A 17,614-nucleotide genomic window follows, 5' to 3' on the forward strand; every position below is an offset into this window, starting at 1 on the left:
CCTCCATAGCTGACAGCGATACCACCATTCATACATTTTTAATGTATGATTATGTGACATTAAAAGGAACCTTGGAACTTAGTTTTGGATGTTCAAGAAATGTAACCTGTCTTTAGGATCGACTGAGTATTATTAGGGGCTCAGTACTGGGGATGTTAGTTGGCTTCTCCTGTCAGTTAACGTACTAACAGTGTGGGGCTTGGAATGATTCCTCACTTTGTCATTGGACCCGTAGCAATGCCACATGAAAGCAAATAGGAAACATAGTTGAGAGAGACGAAAATACTTTGGCAGGCAAATGTGTTGGAGAAACTTACCAGGTCACAGCATCTACAGGAATGAAAGGTTAACCAATGTTCTGGGCCTGAACCAGTCTTCAAGATGCAAGGAAAAAGCAGGCAAGCTCAGGGCCGAAATGTCAGTCACCCTTTACTTCCTAAAGATGCTGTCCGATCTGCTAAGTTTCTCTGGCGCTTCCATGTATTTCTGTACAATCACAGTTTTCTGTAGACTTCCCTGTTTAATACTTTGGTAGATCCTGGAAGTCACTGTATGAACCTGTAGCTTGGGTCCTAGGTACACTGAAGTTCAAAAAGGGCTTGGACAAATTTATATGCTGCTTCAAACCTCGTCCTTTTGTAATTTCTGTACAGCTGTTCCAATTTATTCCTGGCAGGTGCCTCATTGCTCTCCATAAACTTAGTTTCTGCCTTTTACATAATTTCCTGCCAAGTCATATAAATATTCTTGATGACCGATGTTGGCTCTCAGTTAAGCAATGATACAATTTTAATGTTCTCATCTTTGCTTTCAAACCCTCCATGGCATTGCCTTTCTAGCTTAGAATCTCCCCTGGATTTATAGTTACAATGTTGTTACCGGTTATATTACCGCCAGTGGGCTGATAACGCCTCAAACCGTGCATCTTGGCGCCTCACAGTTTGGCGGGCAGCAACCTCCTTTGAAGAAGACCGCAGAGCCCACCTCACTGACAAAAGGCAAAGGAGGAAAAACCCAACACCCAACCCCAACCAACCATTTTTCCCCTGCAGCCGCTGCAACCGTGTCTGCCTGTCCCGCATCGGACTTGTCAGCCACAAACGAGCCTGCAGCTGACGTGGACTTTTTACCCCCTCCATAAATCTTCGTCCGCGAAGCCAAGCCAAAGAAAAGAAAAATATATAATTAAGTTTTATAAGAGATAGATTGTGGGGGGGTGGGGGGGGGTGGGGGGGTGGGTGGGTGGGTGGGGGGGTGGGTGGGTGGGGTTTAGGTCACTTCACAAACACATACTTACTCTTCACATCTCATTTAAAATGCAAGAGCTTTGCTGAAGGAAGACATTCAGGCACCAGTAGCTTTGCAAAAGACGATGGATCTGCTTTGGAAGGAATTTCAAAAGCAGGTGCAAATGAAAAATCTGGGCTCAAGTGCTGATAAAGATCTTTCAAGGATTGGGTTTGGAGACTTTGGAGAAGTTGGTTTTTACAAGCAGAGAGAGGAAAGCAAAAACAGGATTTCTCTGTGTGTGTGAGAGAGAGAGGTCAGTTTTGCTGTAGCTTTTGAGGTGGCAACATGACTAGCTGGCAGCTTGTTGAAACCCCATTTTGAAGACGGGTTGTGAGTTCTGAGTTCAGCCTGTTGAAAACCCTTGTGGTCCTAACAAGAGGAAGTGGCTGGTTAGAGCGTTTCTCCTGAAATAAGGGAAACAAGAGGAACTCTGTGTTCACTTGGAAGAAGAGGTTATCATTTGGAAAATCCATGTTGGGGCAAGTTTCTTCGGCAAGACACTGAAGTTTGTGTGTGTCCAACGAGCAACAAATCTCTCTCTGAAACCGACAAGAACCTTCCTGAGGAGTAACCATTTAACTTTAAGCACCAGAGCCTGGTGAAAATTCATAAATGTTAAATTCTGTGCACAGTATAAGAATTTGTCTGATACCAGAGAACTTGGAGAAGTGAATGACTGGACTATTAAAGCAAAGAACTTTCCTGAACATATACATATTACCTTGCATCCTACATGTGCACTTAGAATTAGAAGGTGGGTTGTTAGGTCAAGTTAAAGTTTGATCCTGTTTTTATGTTTAAAGAAAATTAAAAGCAACTTTTTAAGTAACCATTTGTCTTGGTGAATTTCTATTGCTGTTGGGGTTTGGGGTCCTCTGGGCTCGTAACAATATAATCAGAAAATCAAGGCTGCTTGTTAGTCAGTGATGGACAAATCCTTAACTTTGGTGTCTAATAGAGTGAACTTGGTTGCATTGAACTATTGTGGGCTGTCTTCTTTGGCTTGGCTTCGCGGACGAAGATTTATGGAGGGGGTAAAAAGTCCACGTCAGCTGCAGGCTCGTTTGTGGCTGACCAGTCCGATGCGGGACAGGCAGACACGATTGCAGCGGTTGCAAGGGAAAATTGGTTGGTTGGGGTTGGGTGTTGGGTTTTTCCTCCTTTGCCTTTTGTCAGTGAGGTGGGCTCTGCGGTCTTCTTCAAAGGAGGCTGCTGCCCGCCAAACTGTGAGGCGCCAAGATGCACGGTTTGAGGCGTTATCAGCCCACTGGCGGTGGTCAATGTGGCAGGCACCAAGAGATTTCTTTAGGCAGTCCTTGTACCTTTTCTTTGGTGCACCTCTGTCACGGTGGCCAGTGGAGAGCTCGCCATATAATACGATCTTGGGAAGGCGATGGTCCTCCATTCTGGAGACGTGACCCATCCAGCGCAGCTGGATCTTCAGCAGCGTGGACTCGATGCTGTCGACCTCTGCCATCTCGAGTACCTCGACGTTAGGGGTGTGAGCGCTCCAATGGAGTCAGTGTGCTGTGAAAGATGGCCATGTCACAGTGGTAGAAACTAGGTCACTGTCCTGTTGGTCTTCACACAGCTGCTAGCGCTAAAGCCTTTCCAAATGCCTTCAATCAGACATGGTTAGAAATTATTGAAAAAAAGTTAAATGATTATAAAACAATGAGACCATAAAATATTAAAAATACATTTAAAACTGCATTCAATCAAATAAAATTGTTTATTAATTAAAATTCAATGGATTAAAAAAATACAATGCCTCAGTGAATGTCATTTAGAGACATGGGAGTTTTGCTGAAGAGGTCATGACAAATTACATAAAAGTGCTGGAGAACTCCGCATCGACAGGAAGTAAAGGGTAACCAACATTTTGCACCTGAGGCCTTCATCAAGGCATGAGCAAAGAGCATGCAGGCACATTAATAAAAAGGTGGGTGGAGAAGAGGAGGGAGGAATGAGCAGAGCTAGTGAGGGTAGAAATAGGAGGATGTGGAGGATGAATGCGTGGCTAAAGAGATGGTGCAGGGGGCAAGGGATAAGATTTCTGGATCATTGGGATCTCTTCTGGGGAAGATCGGACCTATACAAGAGGGACGGACTCCACTTGAACTGGAGGGGGACCAATGTGCTGGCAAGTAGATTTGCTAGAGCTGTGGGGGAAGGTTTAAACTAGTTTGGCAGGGGGGTGGGGAACAGAGGGTGAGAGCAGTGTCCAGGGAATATGGCCACCTAGCTAGGAATAAAAAAGATAAGAAAGGTAAGATGGAGATTAGGGTAGAAGGTAAAAAAGAGAATATATGTGAGGGTCATTCTCTGAGATGCATATATTTTAATGCAAGAAGCATAGTGAACAAGGTAGATGAGCTGAGAGTATGGATAGATACTTGGGGTCACGATATTGTGGCAATTAGTGAGACCTGGCTACAGGAGGGGCAGGACTGGCAACTTAATGTTCCGGGATACATTTGTTTTAGATGTGATAGATCAGGGGGTAAAAAAGGAGGAGTTGCTCTGCTTGTTAGGGAGGACATTACTGCCGTGAGGTGGCAGGATGGTATGGAGGGATCGACCAGTGAGGCTGTTTGGGTGGAATTGAGGGGTGGAGGAGGCAAGAGGGTGCTAATAGGGGTGTATTACAGACCACCAAATGGGCCAAGGGAATTAGAGGAACAAATTTGTAGGGAGATAACGTATATGTGTGAAAATCATAGGGTAGTGATCATGGGAGATTTTAACTTCCCACACATTGATTGGGATACCCATATGGTTAGAGGGCTGGATGGGCTGGAGTTCGTTAAATGTGTTCAGGATTGTTTTCTAAATCAGTTAGTAGAAGAACTGACTCGGGATGGTGTAATACTGGATCTCCTGTTAGGGAACGAGCTAGGTCAGGTAGCGGACATTAATGTTGGAGAACCAATTGGGTCTAGTGATCATAATTCTGTTAGTTTTAGGGTAGTTTTAAGGAAGAGCAAGGAGAGGCCTAAAGTTGAGGTTCTGGATTGGAAAAGAGCAAATTTTGAAGGAATAAGAAGGGATTTGGGGAGTATTGAGTGGGACAGGATATTTTCAGGTAAGGATGTTAATGAAAAATGGAGGATATTCAAAAAAGAAATTTTGAGGGTACAAAGTAGTTATGTCCCAGTCTGGATCAAAGGAAAGGCTGGAAGTCATAGGGAGGCTTGGTTTTCGAGGAATATTGGAAATTTGGTTAGGAGAAAAAGGGAGGTGTACAAGAGGTATAAAGAGCAGGGAGCTGAGAAGTTGAAGGAGGACTACAAGGAGTGTAGAAGGAATCTTAAGAAAGAAATGAGAAAGGCCAAAAAAAGGCATGAAGAGGCTTTGGCTGACAGAGTAGAAATAAATCCAAAGGGTTTCTATAAGTACATTAAAAGTAAAAGATTAGTGAGAGATAAAATTGGACCACTTGTAGATAGCGAAGGTAGGCTGAGTGAGAAGTCTGAGGAAATGGGGGAAATTTTGAATGATTTCTTTGCCTCGGTATTCACTAGGGAAAAAAATGTTGAACCAGTTGAAGTAAAGGAAAATAGTGGGGAGGTCATGAAGCATATAAGGATAACCGAGGAGGTAGTGATGGCTGTGTTAAAAAAGATAAAGGTGGATAAATCTCCCGGACCGGACAAAATATTCCCTAGGACACTCAGGGAGGCTAGTGGACAGTTAGTGGGGCCATTAACAGAGATATTTAGGATGTCACTGGCCACGGGGGTGGTACCAAAGGATTGGAGGGTGGCGCATGTGGTTCCTCTATTTAAGAAAGGGTCCAAATGCAAACCTAGGAATTATAGGCCTGTAAGTCTGACGTCTGTGGTGGGCAAGTTGATGGAAAGTGTTCCGAGGGATGCTATTTACAAATTTTTGGAGGTACAGGGATTGATAGGGAGTAATCAGCATGGTTTTGTCAGGGGTAGATCATGCTTGACAAACCTGATTGAGTACTTCGAGGGGGTTACAAAAAAGGTTGATGAAGGGAAAGCTGTGGATGTTGTCTATTTGGACTTTAGTAAAGCTTTTGACAAAGTTCCCCACAGGAGGTTAAGAAAAAAGGTGGAGGCATTATGTATAAATAAGGAGGTAGTGAAATGGATTCAGCAGTGGTTGGATGGAAGGTGTCAGAGAGTAGTGGTAGGAAATTGTTTGTCCAATTGGAGGCCGGTGACTAGTGGAGTTCCTCAGGGTTCGGTCCTGGGTCCACTATTATTTGTTATATATATTAACGATCTGGATGTAGGGGTAGAGAATTGGATAAGCAAGTTTGCGGATGACACAAAGATTGGTGGTGTTGTGGACAGTGAGGTAGATTACCGTAGATTAAAAGGTGATTTAGGAAGGCTGGAGGTGTGGGCTGAGAAATGGCTGATGGAATTTAATACAGATAAGTGTGAAGTGTTGCATTTTGGAAAGGCAAATTTAAATAGGTCATATACATTGAATGGTAGACAATTGAGGAGTGCAGAGCAACAAAGGGATTTAGGAGTGATGGTAAATAGTACCCTCAAGGCTGATACTCAGGTAGATGGTGTGAAGAAGGCATTTGGAATGTTGGCCTTCATAAATCGGAGTATTGAATTCAAGAGTAGGGAGGTTATGATGAAATTGTACAAGGCATTGGTGAGGCCAAATTTGGAGTACTGTGTACAGTTTTGGTCACCAAATTATAGGAAAGATATAAACAAAATAGAGAGAGTGCAGAGAAGGTTCACGAGAATGTTGACAGAATTTCAGGGTCTGAGTTACAGGGAAAGGTTGTGCAGATTGGGGCTTTTTTCTGTGGAGCGTAGAAGATTGAGAGGGGACTTGATAGAGGTGTTTAAGATTTTAAAAGGGACAGACAGAGTAAATGTGGATAGGCTTTTTCAATTAAGAAAGGGGGAGATTCAAACTAGAGGACACGGTTTAAGATTGAAGGGGGAAAGTTGTAAGGCGAACATGAGGGGAAATTTCTTTACGCAGAGGGTGGTGGGGATGTGGAATGAGCTTCTGGCAGATGTGGTCGAGGCGGGATCATTGGTTACATTTAAGGAAAGATTGGATCATTACATGGATAGGAGGGGACTAGAGGGGTATGGACCGGGTGCTGGTCAGTGGGACTAGGAGGGTGGGGATTTGCTACGGCATGGACTAGTAGGGCCGAACTGGCCTGTTCTGTGCTTTAATGTGGTTATGTGGTTATATGGTAGCAGGAGGAGCACATGCTAACAGGAAAGAGGTCATAAGTAGATATGGGGGGCGAGGTAGAAGAGGAAGAAAAAAGCCAGGAGTGGAGAGTTCTCTGAATGGAGAGTGAAGGGAAGGGGGTGGGAGTTGGAGGACAGGAGACAGATGGCTGGGAAAGATAGAGACTGGGGGAGGGATTTAATGGAAACTGGATAAGTCAATGTTAATGCTGTCTGGTTGGAGAGTGCCCAGACTGAATATTAGGTGTGGACTCAGTTTGGCAGCGTGTGAGGCCATGGATAGCCATATCAATGTGTGGAATTAAACTGTTGGCCAATGGGAGTTCCCGTTATTGCAACATACAGAGCGATATTGCTCAATTAAACTATCTCCCAGTCTGTGTCTTGTCACTGTGATGTTGAGGCCACAATGGGAGGACCAGATGAGATAGATGACCTCTGGATATTCACAAATGAAGTGTTACTTTACTTGGAATGACGGTTTGGATCCCCAAATGGTGGTAAAGGAGGAGCTGTGTATGCAAATATGGCATTTCTTGTCTTGGGGTAGGTCCCGAGGGAGTGATAGTGGGAAGGGCTGAGGGATGTGTCTGATGATGGGATCACGTTGTAGGCCATGGAAATTGCAATCTGTTGGATATGGAGGCTAGTGGGCTGGTAGATGAGGACAAGTAGAATCCTTCCTTGTTACATCTCAGGGCAGAGGAGGTCAGGGCGGATGTGCTGGAAATGAAGAAATACGGGAAGTCACGCTCTTTGAAGGAGGACCTCTCAGATGTTCTGGAATGGAAGACCTTATCCTGGGAAATGATGCCACTCGAGACTGGCTGAGTTTCTTCAGCACATGCACTGGTTCCCAGCATCTGCTGATTTTCATGTTTAACAAACACATCCGAACAGTATTTATTGAGCAATCTTATGGTTATTGGCACAAAATTATCAAAATATCAAATACAGTTCGTGGGGATTGCACTAGTGATAGCCAGGAGATGTATCACTGTTACATGGAAGTCTGACTCCCCCCCCCCCCTCTACTTTTTACTTGCTGGAATATGGAAATGAAAAGTTGTGCACCCCCCCCCCCCCCCAGAAAAGATGACAAAGATGTCATATTTCTTTCCAAGTTTATGTTAAAATAAAATAAGGCAACCTTATTTGAATCATACTGGCTTAAGGATATAATTAACTTCCCTAAAAAGGTTTAAATAATATAGTTAAGTTATTAGCATTGAATTCTTGAAGATCAATATATGAACTAATTAATGAGGCATGTTCAAACACACCTTCTTTTATGGACAATGTTTTTAAATGTTAGCAGTGGGAGGGGTGAGATTTGGGCAATCATATGAGACTGTAATTTTAACACTATATATGATGTATATACTAATGTTCTATAGGAGTCTTGGAAAAATTAAAATAAAATATTTAAAAAAACTAATGCCATTCTTAGTTCAACCTCAATGGTTAATGGGAATTGAGAAGTGACTTAATAGAGATATATAAGACTATGAGAGGATTAGATCGGGTGGACAGCCAACACCTTTTTCCTGGGAACAATAGCAAATACCTAAGGACATCACTTTCAGGTGAGTGGAGACATGTTGAGGGGGTGATGTCAGAGGTAAGTTTTTTTTACATAGAGAGGGGTAGGTGCCTGGAATGCATTGCCAGGGGTGGTGGTGGTGGAGGCTGGTACAATAAGGACATTTAAAACTCTTAGTCACATGGATGTAAGAAAAATAAAGACCATAAATGTTGGAGCAGAATTAGGCCATTTGGCCTCTTGAGTCTGCTCTGTTATTCAAATCATGCCTATGTATTTTACCTCTCAACTCTGCTTTCTTCTTGAATTCCTTGACACCCTTTCTAATTATGAACCGATTGTTCATAATCCATCCAGTGACTTGGCGAGCACAGCTCTCTGTGGCAACACCAACCACATTTTCAGCACCCTCTGGCTGAAGAAATCTTTCCTCATTCTTCTGACGATGCACTGCTGGAAACATCTTTTCAACATCCATTCCATCAATTCTTTAAATATACGGTGTGTTTCGATGAGATTCCCCCTCATCCTTCTAAACTCCAGTGAGTATAGTCCTTGAGCTATCAAACACTCCTCACACATTAAACCTCTCATCTCCAGGGTTATTCATGTAAACCTCCTGTGGACCCTCTCCAACATCAGCACATTCTTCTTGAGACATGAAACCCAAAACAGTTCACAATACTCCAAATGGGGTTGGACCAATGCCTTATGAAGCCTCATCATTATATCCTTGCTCTTGTATCGCATTTGCCTTCCTTACTATTGACTTGACTTGACTTGGAAGTTGATCTTCAGAGAATCCTGCACTAGGACTCCCGGGTCCCTTTGGACCTCTGCTTTCTGAATTCTCTACCACTTAGAAAATAGTCTATTTATTTATTATTTTTTACCAAAGTTCACAGCCATGCACTTTCCAACGTTGTATTTCATCTGCCACTTTGCTCATTCTCCCAACCTGTCCAAGTCTCTCTGCAGCCTCCTCATTACTTGCCCCTCCACATATCATCTGCAAACTTGGTCACAAACTCATCAATTCCACCATCGAAATGAAGGAAATAGCAAAAATAACGTTTATCAATGGCAAGAATGCGTCCCTTACAATTAGAGAACGGAGAATTAATAGGGAATTAAGGAAGTAGCATAAAAATTTCTTTGTTACTGTCTTCACAGAAGAAGACAAAATCTGCCCTGTGAAGTAGGGAATTGTGGTCCAATGTGAGTTACAAACTGAAAGAACCACATATTAGTCAAAAGGCTTCAGAGGATTGTGAGCAGTTTTGGCCACTCATTTAAGAAGGGATATGATGAAGTTGGGGAGGGTTCAGAGGATGTTCACAAGGATGATTCCTGGAATGAAAGGATTTACCATAAGAAAAGTGTTTGACAGCTCTTGGTCTGTACTTGTTGAGATTTAGGAGAATGAGGTGGGTGGGGGGAGGATCTCATTGAAACATTTTGAATGTTGAAAAGCATGGACAGAGTAGATGCAGAAAGCTGGTTTCCCATGGACAAGAGGGAATTCTTCAGGATTGAGGAGTGTCCGCTTAGATTTTTTTTGTTAAAAGGTGGTGAATCTGTGGAATTTGTTGTCCCAGGTAGTTGTGGAGGCGAGGTCATTGGGTATATTTAAGACAGATTGATAGGTTCTCGATTAGCTAGGGCATCAAAGGTTATGGGGGGAAGGCCGAGCAGTGGGGCTGAGTGGGGAAATGGATCAGCTCATGATAAAATGGTGGGGTAGACTCGATGGGCTGAATAGTCTAATTTTTGCTTCTATGTCTTATGTACCTAATACAAGAGAAGCAGTCAACTTGAACCCTAATAAATCTCAAGGACCTGATGAAAGACATTTGAGTTTTGAAAGAGATGGCTTTGGAGATGAATGCCATGGTTTTCAGAATTCTAAAGATTCTGGCCTTTGAGGGTACCAAATGTGTCCCTACTTTTCAAGAAAGAAGGGGCATAGAAAACAGAACCTCTGACTGATGGAAGTGGTAGGGAAGATGCTGGACAGGGCAATGAAGGCTATGGGGAGAATGCCGGGCAGTGGGACAGAGTGGGAAAATGGATCAGCTGATTATTAAACTGTGGAGCAAAGTTGATGGGATGAATGGTCTATTTCTATTCCTATGGTCTTATGGAATCTAAAATGAAGGTTCTAATGACAGAACATCATGCAGAGGAAAAGGATTAAGCAGAATTATTATGGATTTGTGAAAGATAAATAATTCTTATTGTCAAAATAGTTCTGTACAAGAGTTGCTGACCCAAAAGGTGAACTGGTTTCTCTTATCACACATGTTGCTTGATTAAGTTCTTCCAGCATTGCAGCATCTTCAGTTTATTGAAGTTCAAAGACGAAAGTCTGCAAATGCCGTGGTTGAAGTAAAAACTCAAAGCTGGAGAAACTCAGCAGGTCAAACAGTGCACTTTATACAACAAAGATAAATGTACATAACCCAATGTTTTGGGCTTGAGCCCTTCATCGCAAATTGGGATTATACTCGCTGGAGTTTAGAAGATTGAGAGGGGATCTCATAGAGACCTATAAAATTCTGGCAGGACTGGAGAGAATGGATGCAGATGGGATGTTTCCAAGGATGGGAAAATCCAGAACCCGGGGCCATGGTTTGAGGATAATAGGCAAACCATTTAGGACCGAGATGAGGAGGAATTTCTATTCCCAGAGGGTGGTGAATCTGTGGAATTCATTGCCACAGAGGGCAGTAGAGGCAGGTTCATTAAATATATTTAAGAGGGAATTAGATCTATTTCTTCAGTATAAGGGTATTAAAGGTTACGGAGAGAAGGTGGGGTACTGAACTTTAAGATCAGCCATGATCTCGTTGAATGGCAGAGCAGGCTCGAAGGGTCGAATGACCTACTCCTGCTCCTATCTTCTATGTTTCTATCAAGGTACGGAAAAATGTAGGCAAGGTGCTTGAACAGGATGGTGGTAGGGGGAGGAGCACAGTGCCCCCCACCAGTTTGTTCATACCTCAATGAAGGGTTCAAGCCTGAAATGTTGGTTCTGTACCTTAATCTTTGCTATACAAGATGCATAGCTTTCTACATGGTAGGTCATGTTCAACCAATCTTATCGTTTTTGAGGTTACCATGAAAATTTAAGGGCAATGGACTTTTGAAAGGCTTTTGACAAAGTCCTACATGGAGGTTGGTCAAGAAGGTTCAGTTGGTTTGAATTCAGAATGAGGTAGCGAATTGGTTTGGACATTGGCTTTGATAGAGAAACCAGAGAGTGGTTGGTAGATGATTACCTATTTAATTAGAGGCCTGTGACTCGAGGTGTACCTCAGGGATAAGTGCTAGGTCCATTGTTTGTCATCTATATCAGCCATTCTCATCCTTTTATAAGGCACTGGTGAGACCTCAGAGTATTGTAGCAGATTTAGACTCCTTATTTAAGGAAGCATGTGCTGATGTGAGAGAGGGTTCAGAGGAGGTTCACAGGGAAAATTCTGGGAATGAAAGGGATATATGAGGAATGTTGGAATTAAGGAGAATGAGGGGGAATAGAATTGAAATATTTTGAATGTTGAAAGGCATAGTCAAGACAGGTTGTAGAAAGGTTGTTTTCCATGGTGAGAGAGTCCAGGGCAGGAGAGCATAACTTCAGGATTGATGGGTGTCCACTTTAGAATAGTGATGCGTAGGGATTTCTTCAGCTGGAGAGTGGTAAATCTGTGGAATTTGTTGCCACATGCAGTTGTGAGGCCATTGGGTGTATTTAATGCAGATATTAATATTTTCTTGATTAGCCAGGGCATTAAACGTTATGGGAAGAAGGTCGGGATGTGGGGCTGAAGGGTAAAATTGATCAGCTCATGATTGAATGGTGGGCTAGGCTCAAAGGTGTGAATGGCCCATTTATATAAAAAAAAATGTGCAAGAGAAAAAAGTGAGTTAGTGTCTGGTTCATTGCCATTCAGAAATCTGATGGCAGAGGGGGAAAAAGCTGTTCTGTACCATTTGCTCATACCCTGAAGCCCAAAACGTTGATTATCTATCTATCTTTGCTATGTAAAGTATGCTGTTTGACCTACTGAGTTTCTCCAGCATTATGTTTATACTTTTGTCTACAATTTATTTCTTTTCCTTGGGATATCAGCAGGCAAGTTGCTCAACAGAATATCCAGAAGGTCTCCAGGTTGCCAAAGGGTTCTCTTCCTGAGAGCTGTTTGTCACCTGAATTGGAGGTTTATGGCAGGAATCCCCAAAGTTTTCTCCATAATTCACTTGAAATCGTATGCTGCGCCCATCTGGTCCTGGAGACTTGTGTACTTTTAAGTTAGAATCATACAATCTTAAAGCACAAAAACTCGCTCTTTTGGTCACCTCATCCTTGAAGATGTTATGCTTGTCCATGCAAACCCCATTTGCCTGAATTAGGCCTTCCATGTCTAAATAACAGTCCAAATGCCTTTTTAATGTAATTTTATCTGCTTCTACATCCTCCTGAGACAGCTCATTCCAGATAACCACCACCCTCTATGTGGAAAAACTTTTCCCTAGGATCTCATTCAAATTTCTCCTCTCTCATCTTAAACCTGTATTCTCCAGTTCTAGGCTCCCTTGCCCTGAGAGAGATTATTAGAACCATTCTCAATGTTTTTTTGACTATGGCTCCCTCAGGATTATGCTCAAAGTTAATTGGCTTCCTTCCCTGTGAAGCAGTCGTTTAGTTGGGTTGTTCTCTACTTCTACTGACTACATAAAAAAAATTATGATTTCAGTCTGTGCCCCCCCACCCAATGTGTGGCCCACATTGAGAATGGCTGGTCTACTCTATTGCACCAAACTTTCCTAATGCCTCATGCTGTCCGATGTTTCACCAATCTACTTTGCTAGAATCCAGGGAATATTGGTTATGGTAATTAGAACCAAAGTCCATTTCCTTTAGACTACCCTTGGATTCAGGCCATTCAGGTGCCATCAACTCCATTAATATTTACATCGTGTCTATTGCTTTGTCCAGAGTTGCTGGTTGTTAAGAGGTGATATGATGAGGTGAGGACATGTGTTGCTGTAGTTTAAAGATCCAATCAGCTTTCAGCAGAATGAGGCTTGTGCACCTGCCAGTTTTTACTTCTGGCGATAACCTGGTATGTATTTCCGGATTCTGCTCCCTGCTACAGGATACCACATTCTTTAACAAAGGCTAGGAAATGGAGCTTGAAGAATCTGAAAATTGTCTAAACAGATAAAATGTTGGAAATAAACAACAGTTGCAATTTCTCATCAAATCATACGGCACTGAAAGAACATGCTTATCTCTGCCTGTGTCAGCTTTCCAAAAACATTTGATCTGTTGCCTTCCTCCAGCAGCTCATTGTTTGTTCAAGATTCCAGCATCTGCAGTCTTTGTGTTTCTCCAAGTACGTCCTCTCTGGAATAAGAGTATTACCATGGGAGGAGACTGTTCAGGGAAGGGAACTTGTTTCTTGCATTCTTTCTTAACAATGATTCAGTTGAGAATGCTAGTGGCAGGGTTACTAAATTTGTGGATGATAGCTAAATTGGTCATGTAAGACAGTAAAAACGAGATGTGCAAGGTTAAAACAGGATATCGATCCAATGGGAAAGTGGAATTTATCACAAGATTTAACGCCATGTGAAATTGTGCATTTTGGCAAATTAAAACAGTGCAGAATGATAGAGCCTTGGGGAGAGTTGTAGAACAGAGACTTGCGGATGCAAGCGCTTCATTCCCTGAAAGTGGTGACATAGATAGGGTACCCTTGCCGAATGGACAAGGCATTGAGTATTTGAGTTGGGACATTGTGTTACAGCAGTACAAGATATTGGTGTGTGGTACTTGGAATATTGAGTGCAGGGACACAATAGGAAGGATGTGGTTAAACAAGAGAAAGTGCAGAAAACAATTGTGAGGATGTGTTGCAAGTAGAGGGCTTGAGTTTTGGGTGACATTTAAAAGAGATTTGGAGTTTGTGGATAGGAAATGTTTTGAGAGACATGGGACCAAAGCAGGCAAATGGGACTTGCTCAGGAAGGTGTCTTGGTGAGCATGGATCAGTTGGGCTGAAGGGCCTGTTTTCATTGCTGGAAAGCTGATTCCAGGTAATATCAGTTTCAGCTCGACCATGTACGGTGAGTAACGTTATGATCTGTTCCCATATCCATCAATACATAGGACTACTTGGCTTCATTACAAGCCCTTAGCGTTTTAACATCTAAAACATTCCAAAGTTATATACGTTTGAGCAAATGTCAACTGTCCTTGGATCTCCCCCCTCCCCCCACTCAGTTTGTTTGACCATTTACCATAAATTTGGACACTGCTGCATCCTTGAAGCACTCCTTCCTCTCTCTGACTTTAATGCATCACCTGCTGGAAATGTGGAAGAGGATTGAATTGGATTTTGTTGCTAGCCAGAAAAGGGAAATTCAACACATGTTGGTGTCCAGGGAGGAGAATAGGAACCAGGGGGAGCAAGGTGGACTGTGCTGGCCAGAGGTTGCTCTGGGAGAGGATTCTTTGTGGAATATTTCCTGTTATGTGGACATGTAAAATTATTGGCTCAATCTTGCACCAGAGATTTAGTACAGAAATCAAGATGTACTTGTGTCAGTGCACTACGAAGGGAGTGCCATTGTTCCCAAAATGATCACCACCTCCCCTCCGGCTTCCACTCCAGGTCACCAGCCTTGGTTCTGACTCTGCTGTTGTCAAACTCTCACTGTCTGACCCTCCCTACATTTCTCATTCGGCACCTCCACTGCACACTGGTTCTTCTGCACTGCCCTAGCTCTTGCTTCATCCACTTGTGTCACCTCTGTTCTCTCACCCAAGGCTCACCTCAAATATAAGTACATGTGGTTCTAAAGGTTGTCCTGTGTTTGTACTCTGGCTGCTGAGATGCTTCAAGGTTAATTATGAAAATGCTGAATGTTCAGGGGATGGTGCTTTGTAGCCAGATGCTTTGTTGGCACCTTCTGAGAACCCTAGACAAGGCTACAGCATGGCTGAGATCAATGCCAGTTTGAATAATTTTTGGACTGCAAGGCAGTGCCGGGCAGAACAGGCCCCAACTTTAACAGATGCCAATTCTAGTGAGAAAATTTTACCAAACCTGTCTGTCTAATTTCAGTTCTATCAACAGCTTAAGGCTTCTCTGAAAGCATCTTCTGTTGAGCTATCAGTTGTGGGTGGTTTCATTTTCCTGCTGAATAGAAAAATCTCTAGCTGTGTAATTGATAGAGATTTGAAATAATTGTTTAACCAAACACTTCTATAGGAAGTGCTTTAAGGGAAGTGCAATGATGTCTTTACGGGGAACATAGAAATCTACAGCACAGTACAGGCCCTTCAGCCCACAGTGTTGTGCCGAACTAATAACCTATTCAGAGAACTGCCTAGGATTTCCCGACAACTCCATTTTTCTCAATTCCATGCACTTATCTAATAGCCTCTTAAAAGATCCTATAGTCCCTGTCTCCACAGCTATTGCTGGCAGTGCATTCATTACACCCACCACTCTGTGTGGAAAAACTAACTTCTTGCATCCCCCCTGTACTTACTCCCAAGCACCTTAAAACTATGCCTGCCTTGTGGTCGCCATTTCAGCTCTGGGGAAAAAAGCTGATTATCCACATGATCGGTGCGTCTTGGACACCTCTATCAGGTCATCCCTCATCCTCTGTTGCTCCATGGAGAAAAGGCCAATTTCATTCAGCCTATCTTCATAAGGCACACACTCCAAACTAAGCAGCATCCTTTGAATCTTCTCTGCACTCGCTCTATGGCATCTATTCCATCCCGTAGTGATGTGTCCAGAACTGAACACAGTATTCTAAGTGGGATCCAACTCAGGCCTAGAACAGCTGCAACATTACCTCACTTCATTTGTCCACTGAATAAACTGGTGGTCAAAAGGAAATTGTTGGTGGTGAAGGTAAGTGAGTGCACACTGGTACCGACCGGTTTTGGGGCTCACAAAATTTACGACAATCCCTTTTACATTCAACCCTTTCTCATTGTTATTAAACAGCACCCATCAAAGAAGGCTCTGTAGAGTCAAACATCTTGCAATGTGAATGTGCTTGGAATTGGCAAACATTGAGCCCATGCTCCCTGGAACTGGCAGGTGCTGGGAGTGCACAATTGTCAGTGTTTAGCCAAACACTTGAAAGGAACCAGACGTGAAAAGTTGACTGACCATTTTTACCCATGGATGCTGCCTGACCTACTGAGTGCCTTCAGCAATTCTTTGTCTGCTCATGGCAATATTTTAGTTTGATGCTTTAAAGTATGCTTGTAAATAATGAATTGAGAAGGTTGTGAACTTAGAACAGGAAATTTGATGCACGTTTCTGACTTAAGCACAATGTCTAACTCAAACTAAAACCCTACGTGCACTTCATGAATATTCCTCCCCTTCCCATCGCCATCATTTTCATGGGTTTATCCAGAAGCCTCTTGAATGCAACTATTGTATCTGCTTCCACATTACTCCTGGCCGCCCGTTATAGGTGACTACCATTCTTTAAAAAAAAATTGCCCCTACCTTAAACGTATGTTCTCTGGTGTGTGACATTGGGGAAGCTATTCTGACTGTCTACCCTCTCAATCCCTCTCCTGAGTTTTATAGATCATCCCTGAGCCTCCCGATGCTCCAGAGTAAAGAACTCATGTTTGTCCAACCTCTCCGCATAACTCATACCCTCAAAACATCCTGGTAAACCTCTTCTGTACCTGATAGAGATATATAAAGTATAAAAGGCATTGTGCAAATAATGAATGTTTTCTTCCCATGGTAGGATGGAGGCTTAAGGTGAGAGGAAGGAGTTTGAAAAATGGGACATGAGGGGAACATGCTTCACACAGTGAGGTTGATATCTGGTGTCAGAGGTGCTGATGGCATCGTTTAAGATAGATTTTGATTTATTGTTTATTGTCATGCCAACTGAGGTAGAGGTAAAATATAGGTATGCATGCTATCTAGTACGTAAGACCCTAAAAGGTCGGAGCAGGATTAGGCCCCTCATTTGACTTTATTGAGGTTAGGACTTTATTCCCTGGAGCATGGAAGAATGAGGGGAGATTTGATCGAGGTATTTAAAATTATGAGGGGGTTAGACAGAGTAAATGTAGATCAGCTTTTTCCTCTGAGGGCAGGTGAGATACAAACCAGAGGACATGGGCTAAGGGTGGAAGGGGAAAAGTTTAGGGGGAACGTAAAGGGTAACTTCTTCACACAGAGAGTGGTGGGGGTGTAGAGCAAGATGCCAGCTGAAGTGGTGAATACTGGCTCAATTTTAAAATTTAAGAAGAATTTGGACAGGTCCATGGATGGGAGGAGTGTGGAGGGGCATGAACTGGATGCAGGTCAGTGGGACTAGGCAGAGAAATGTTTTGGAATGGACTAGAAGGACCGAAGGGGCCTATTTCTGTGCTGTATTGTTCTAGGCCATTTGGCCCATCAGGTCTGCTCTGCCATTCAAATCATTGCTGATGTATTTTTCCTTTTAACTGTATTCTTCTGCCTTCTCCTTGTAACCCTTGACACCCTTACTAATTAAGAACTTA

At 42.9% G+C, this 17,614-nt stretch overlaps 1 protein-coding gene across 7 annotated transcripts in view; it reads left to right on the top strand.

Annotated features, from left to right (window-relative positions):
* The window catches only part of stim1b (stromal interaction molecule 1b), a 192,689-nt gene that overhangs the window by 11,815 nt on the left and 163,260 nt on the right, over nt 1-17,614 (top strand). The window contains exon 1 of one of the 7 annotated variants that reach the window (XM_069892267.1): nt 14,031-14,175. The exons of the other annotated variants lie outside the window; for them this stretch is intronic. Coding sequence (XP_069748368.1) covers nt 14,169-14,175 — 7 coding nt within the window. The 5' untranslated portion in view covers nt 14,031-14,168. Of the gene's footprint in view, nt 1-14,030; nt 14,176-17,614 lie in introns of those variants that run through there. 7 annotated transcript variants of the gene reach the window in all.

The sequence above is a fragment of the Narcine bancroftii genome, chromosome 7 (assembly GCF_036971445.1).
Source record: "Narcine bancroftii isolate sNarBan1 chromosome 7, sNarBan1.hap1, whole genome shotgun sequence".
In the NCBI taxonomy this organism is placed as follows: domain Eukaryota; kingdom Metazoa; phylum Chordata; class Chondrichthyes; order Torpediniformes; family Narcinidae; genus Narcine; species Narcine bancroftii.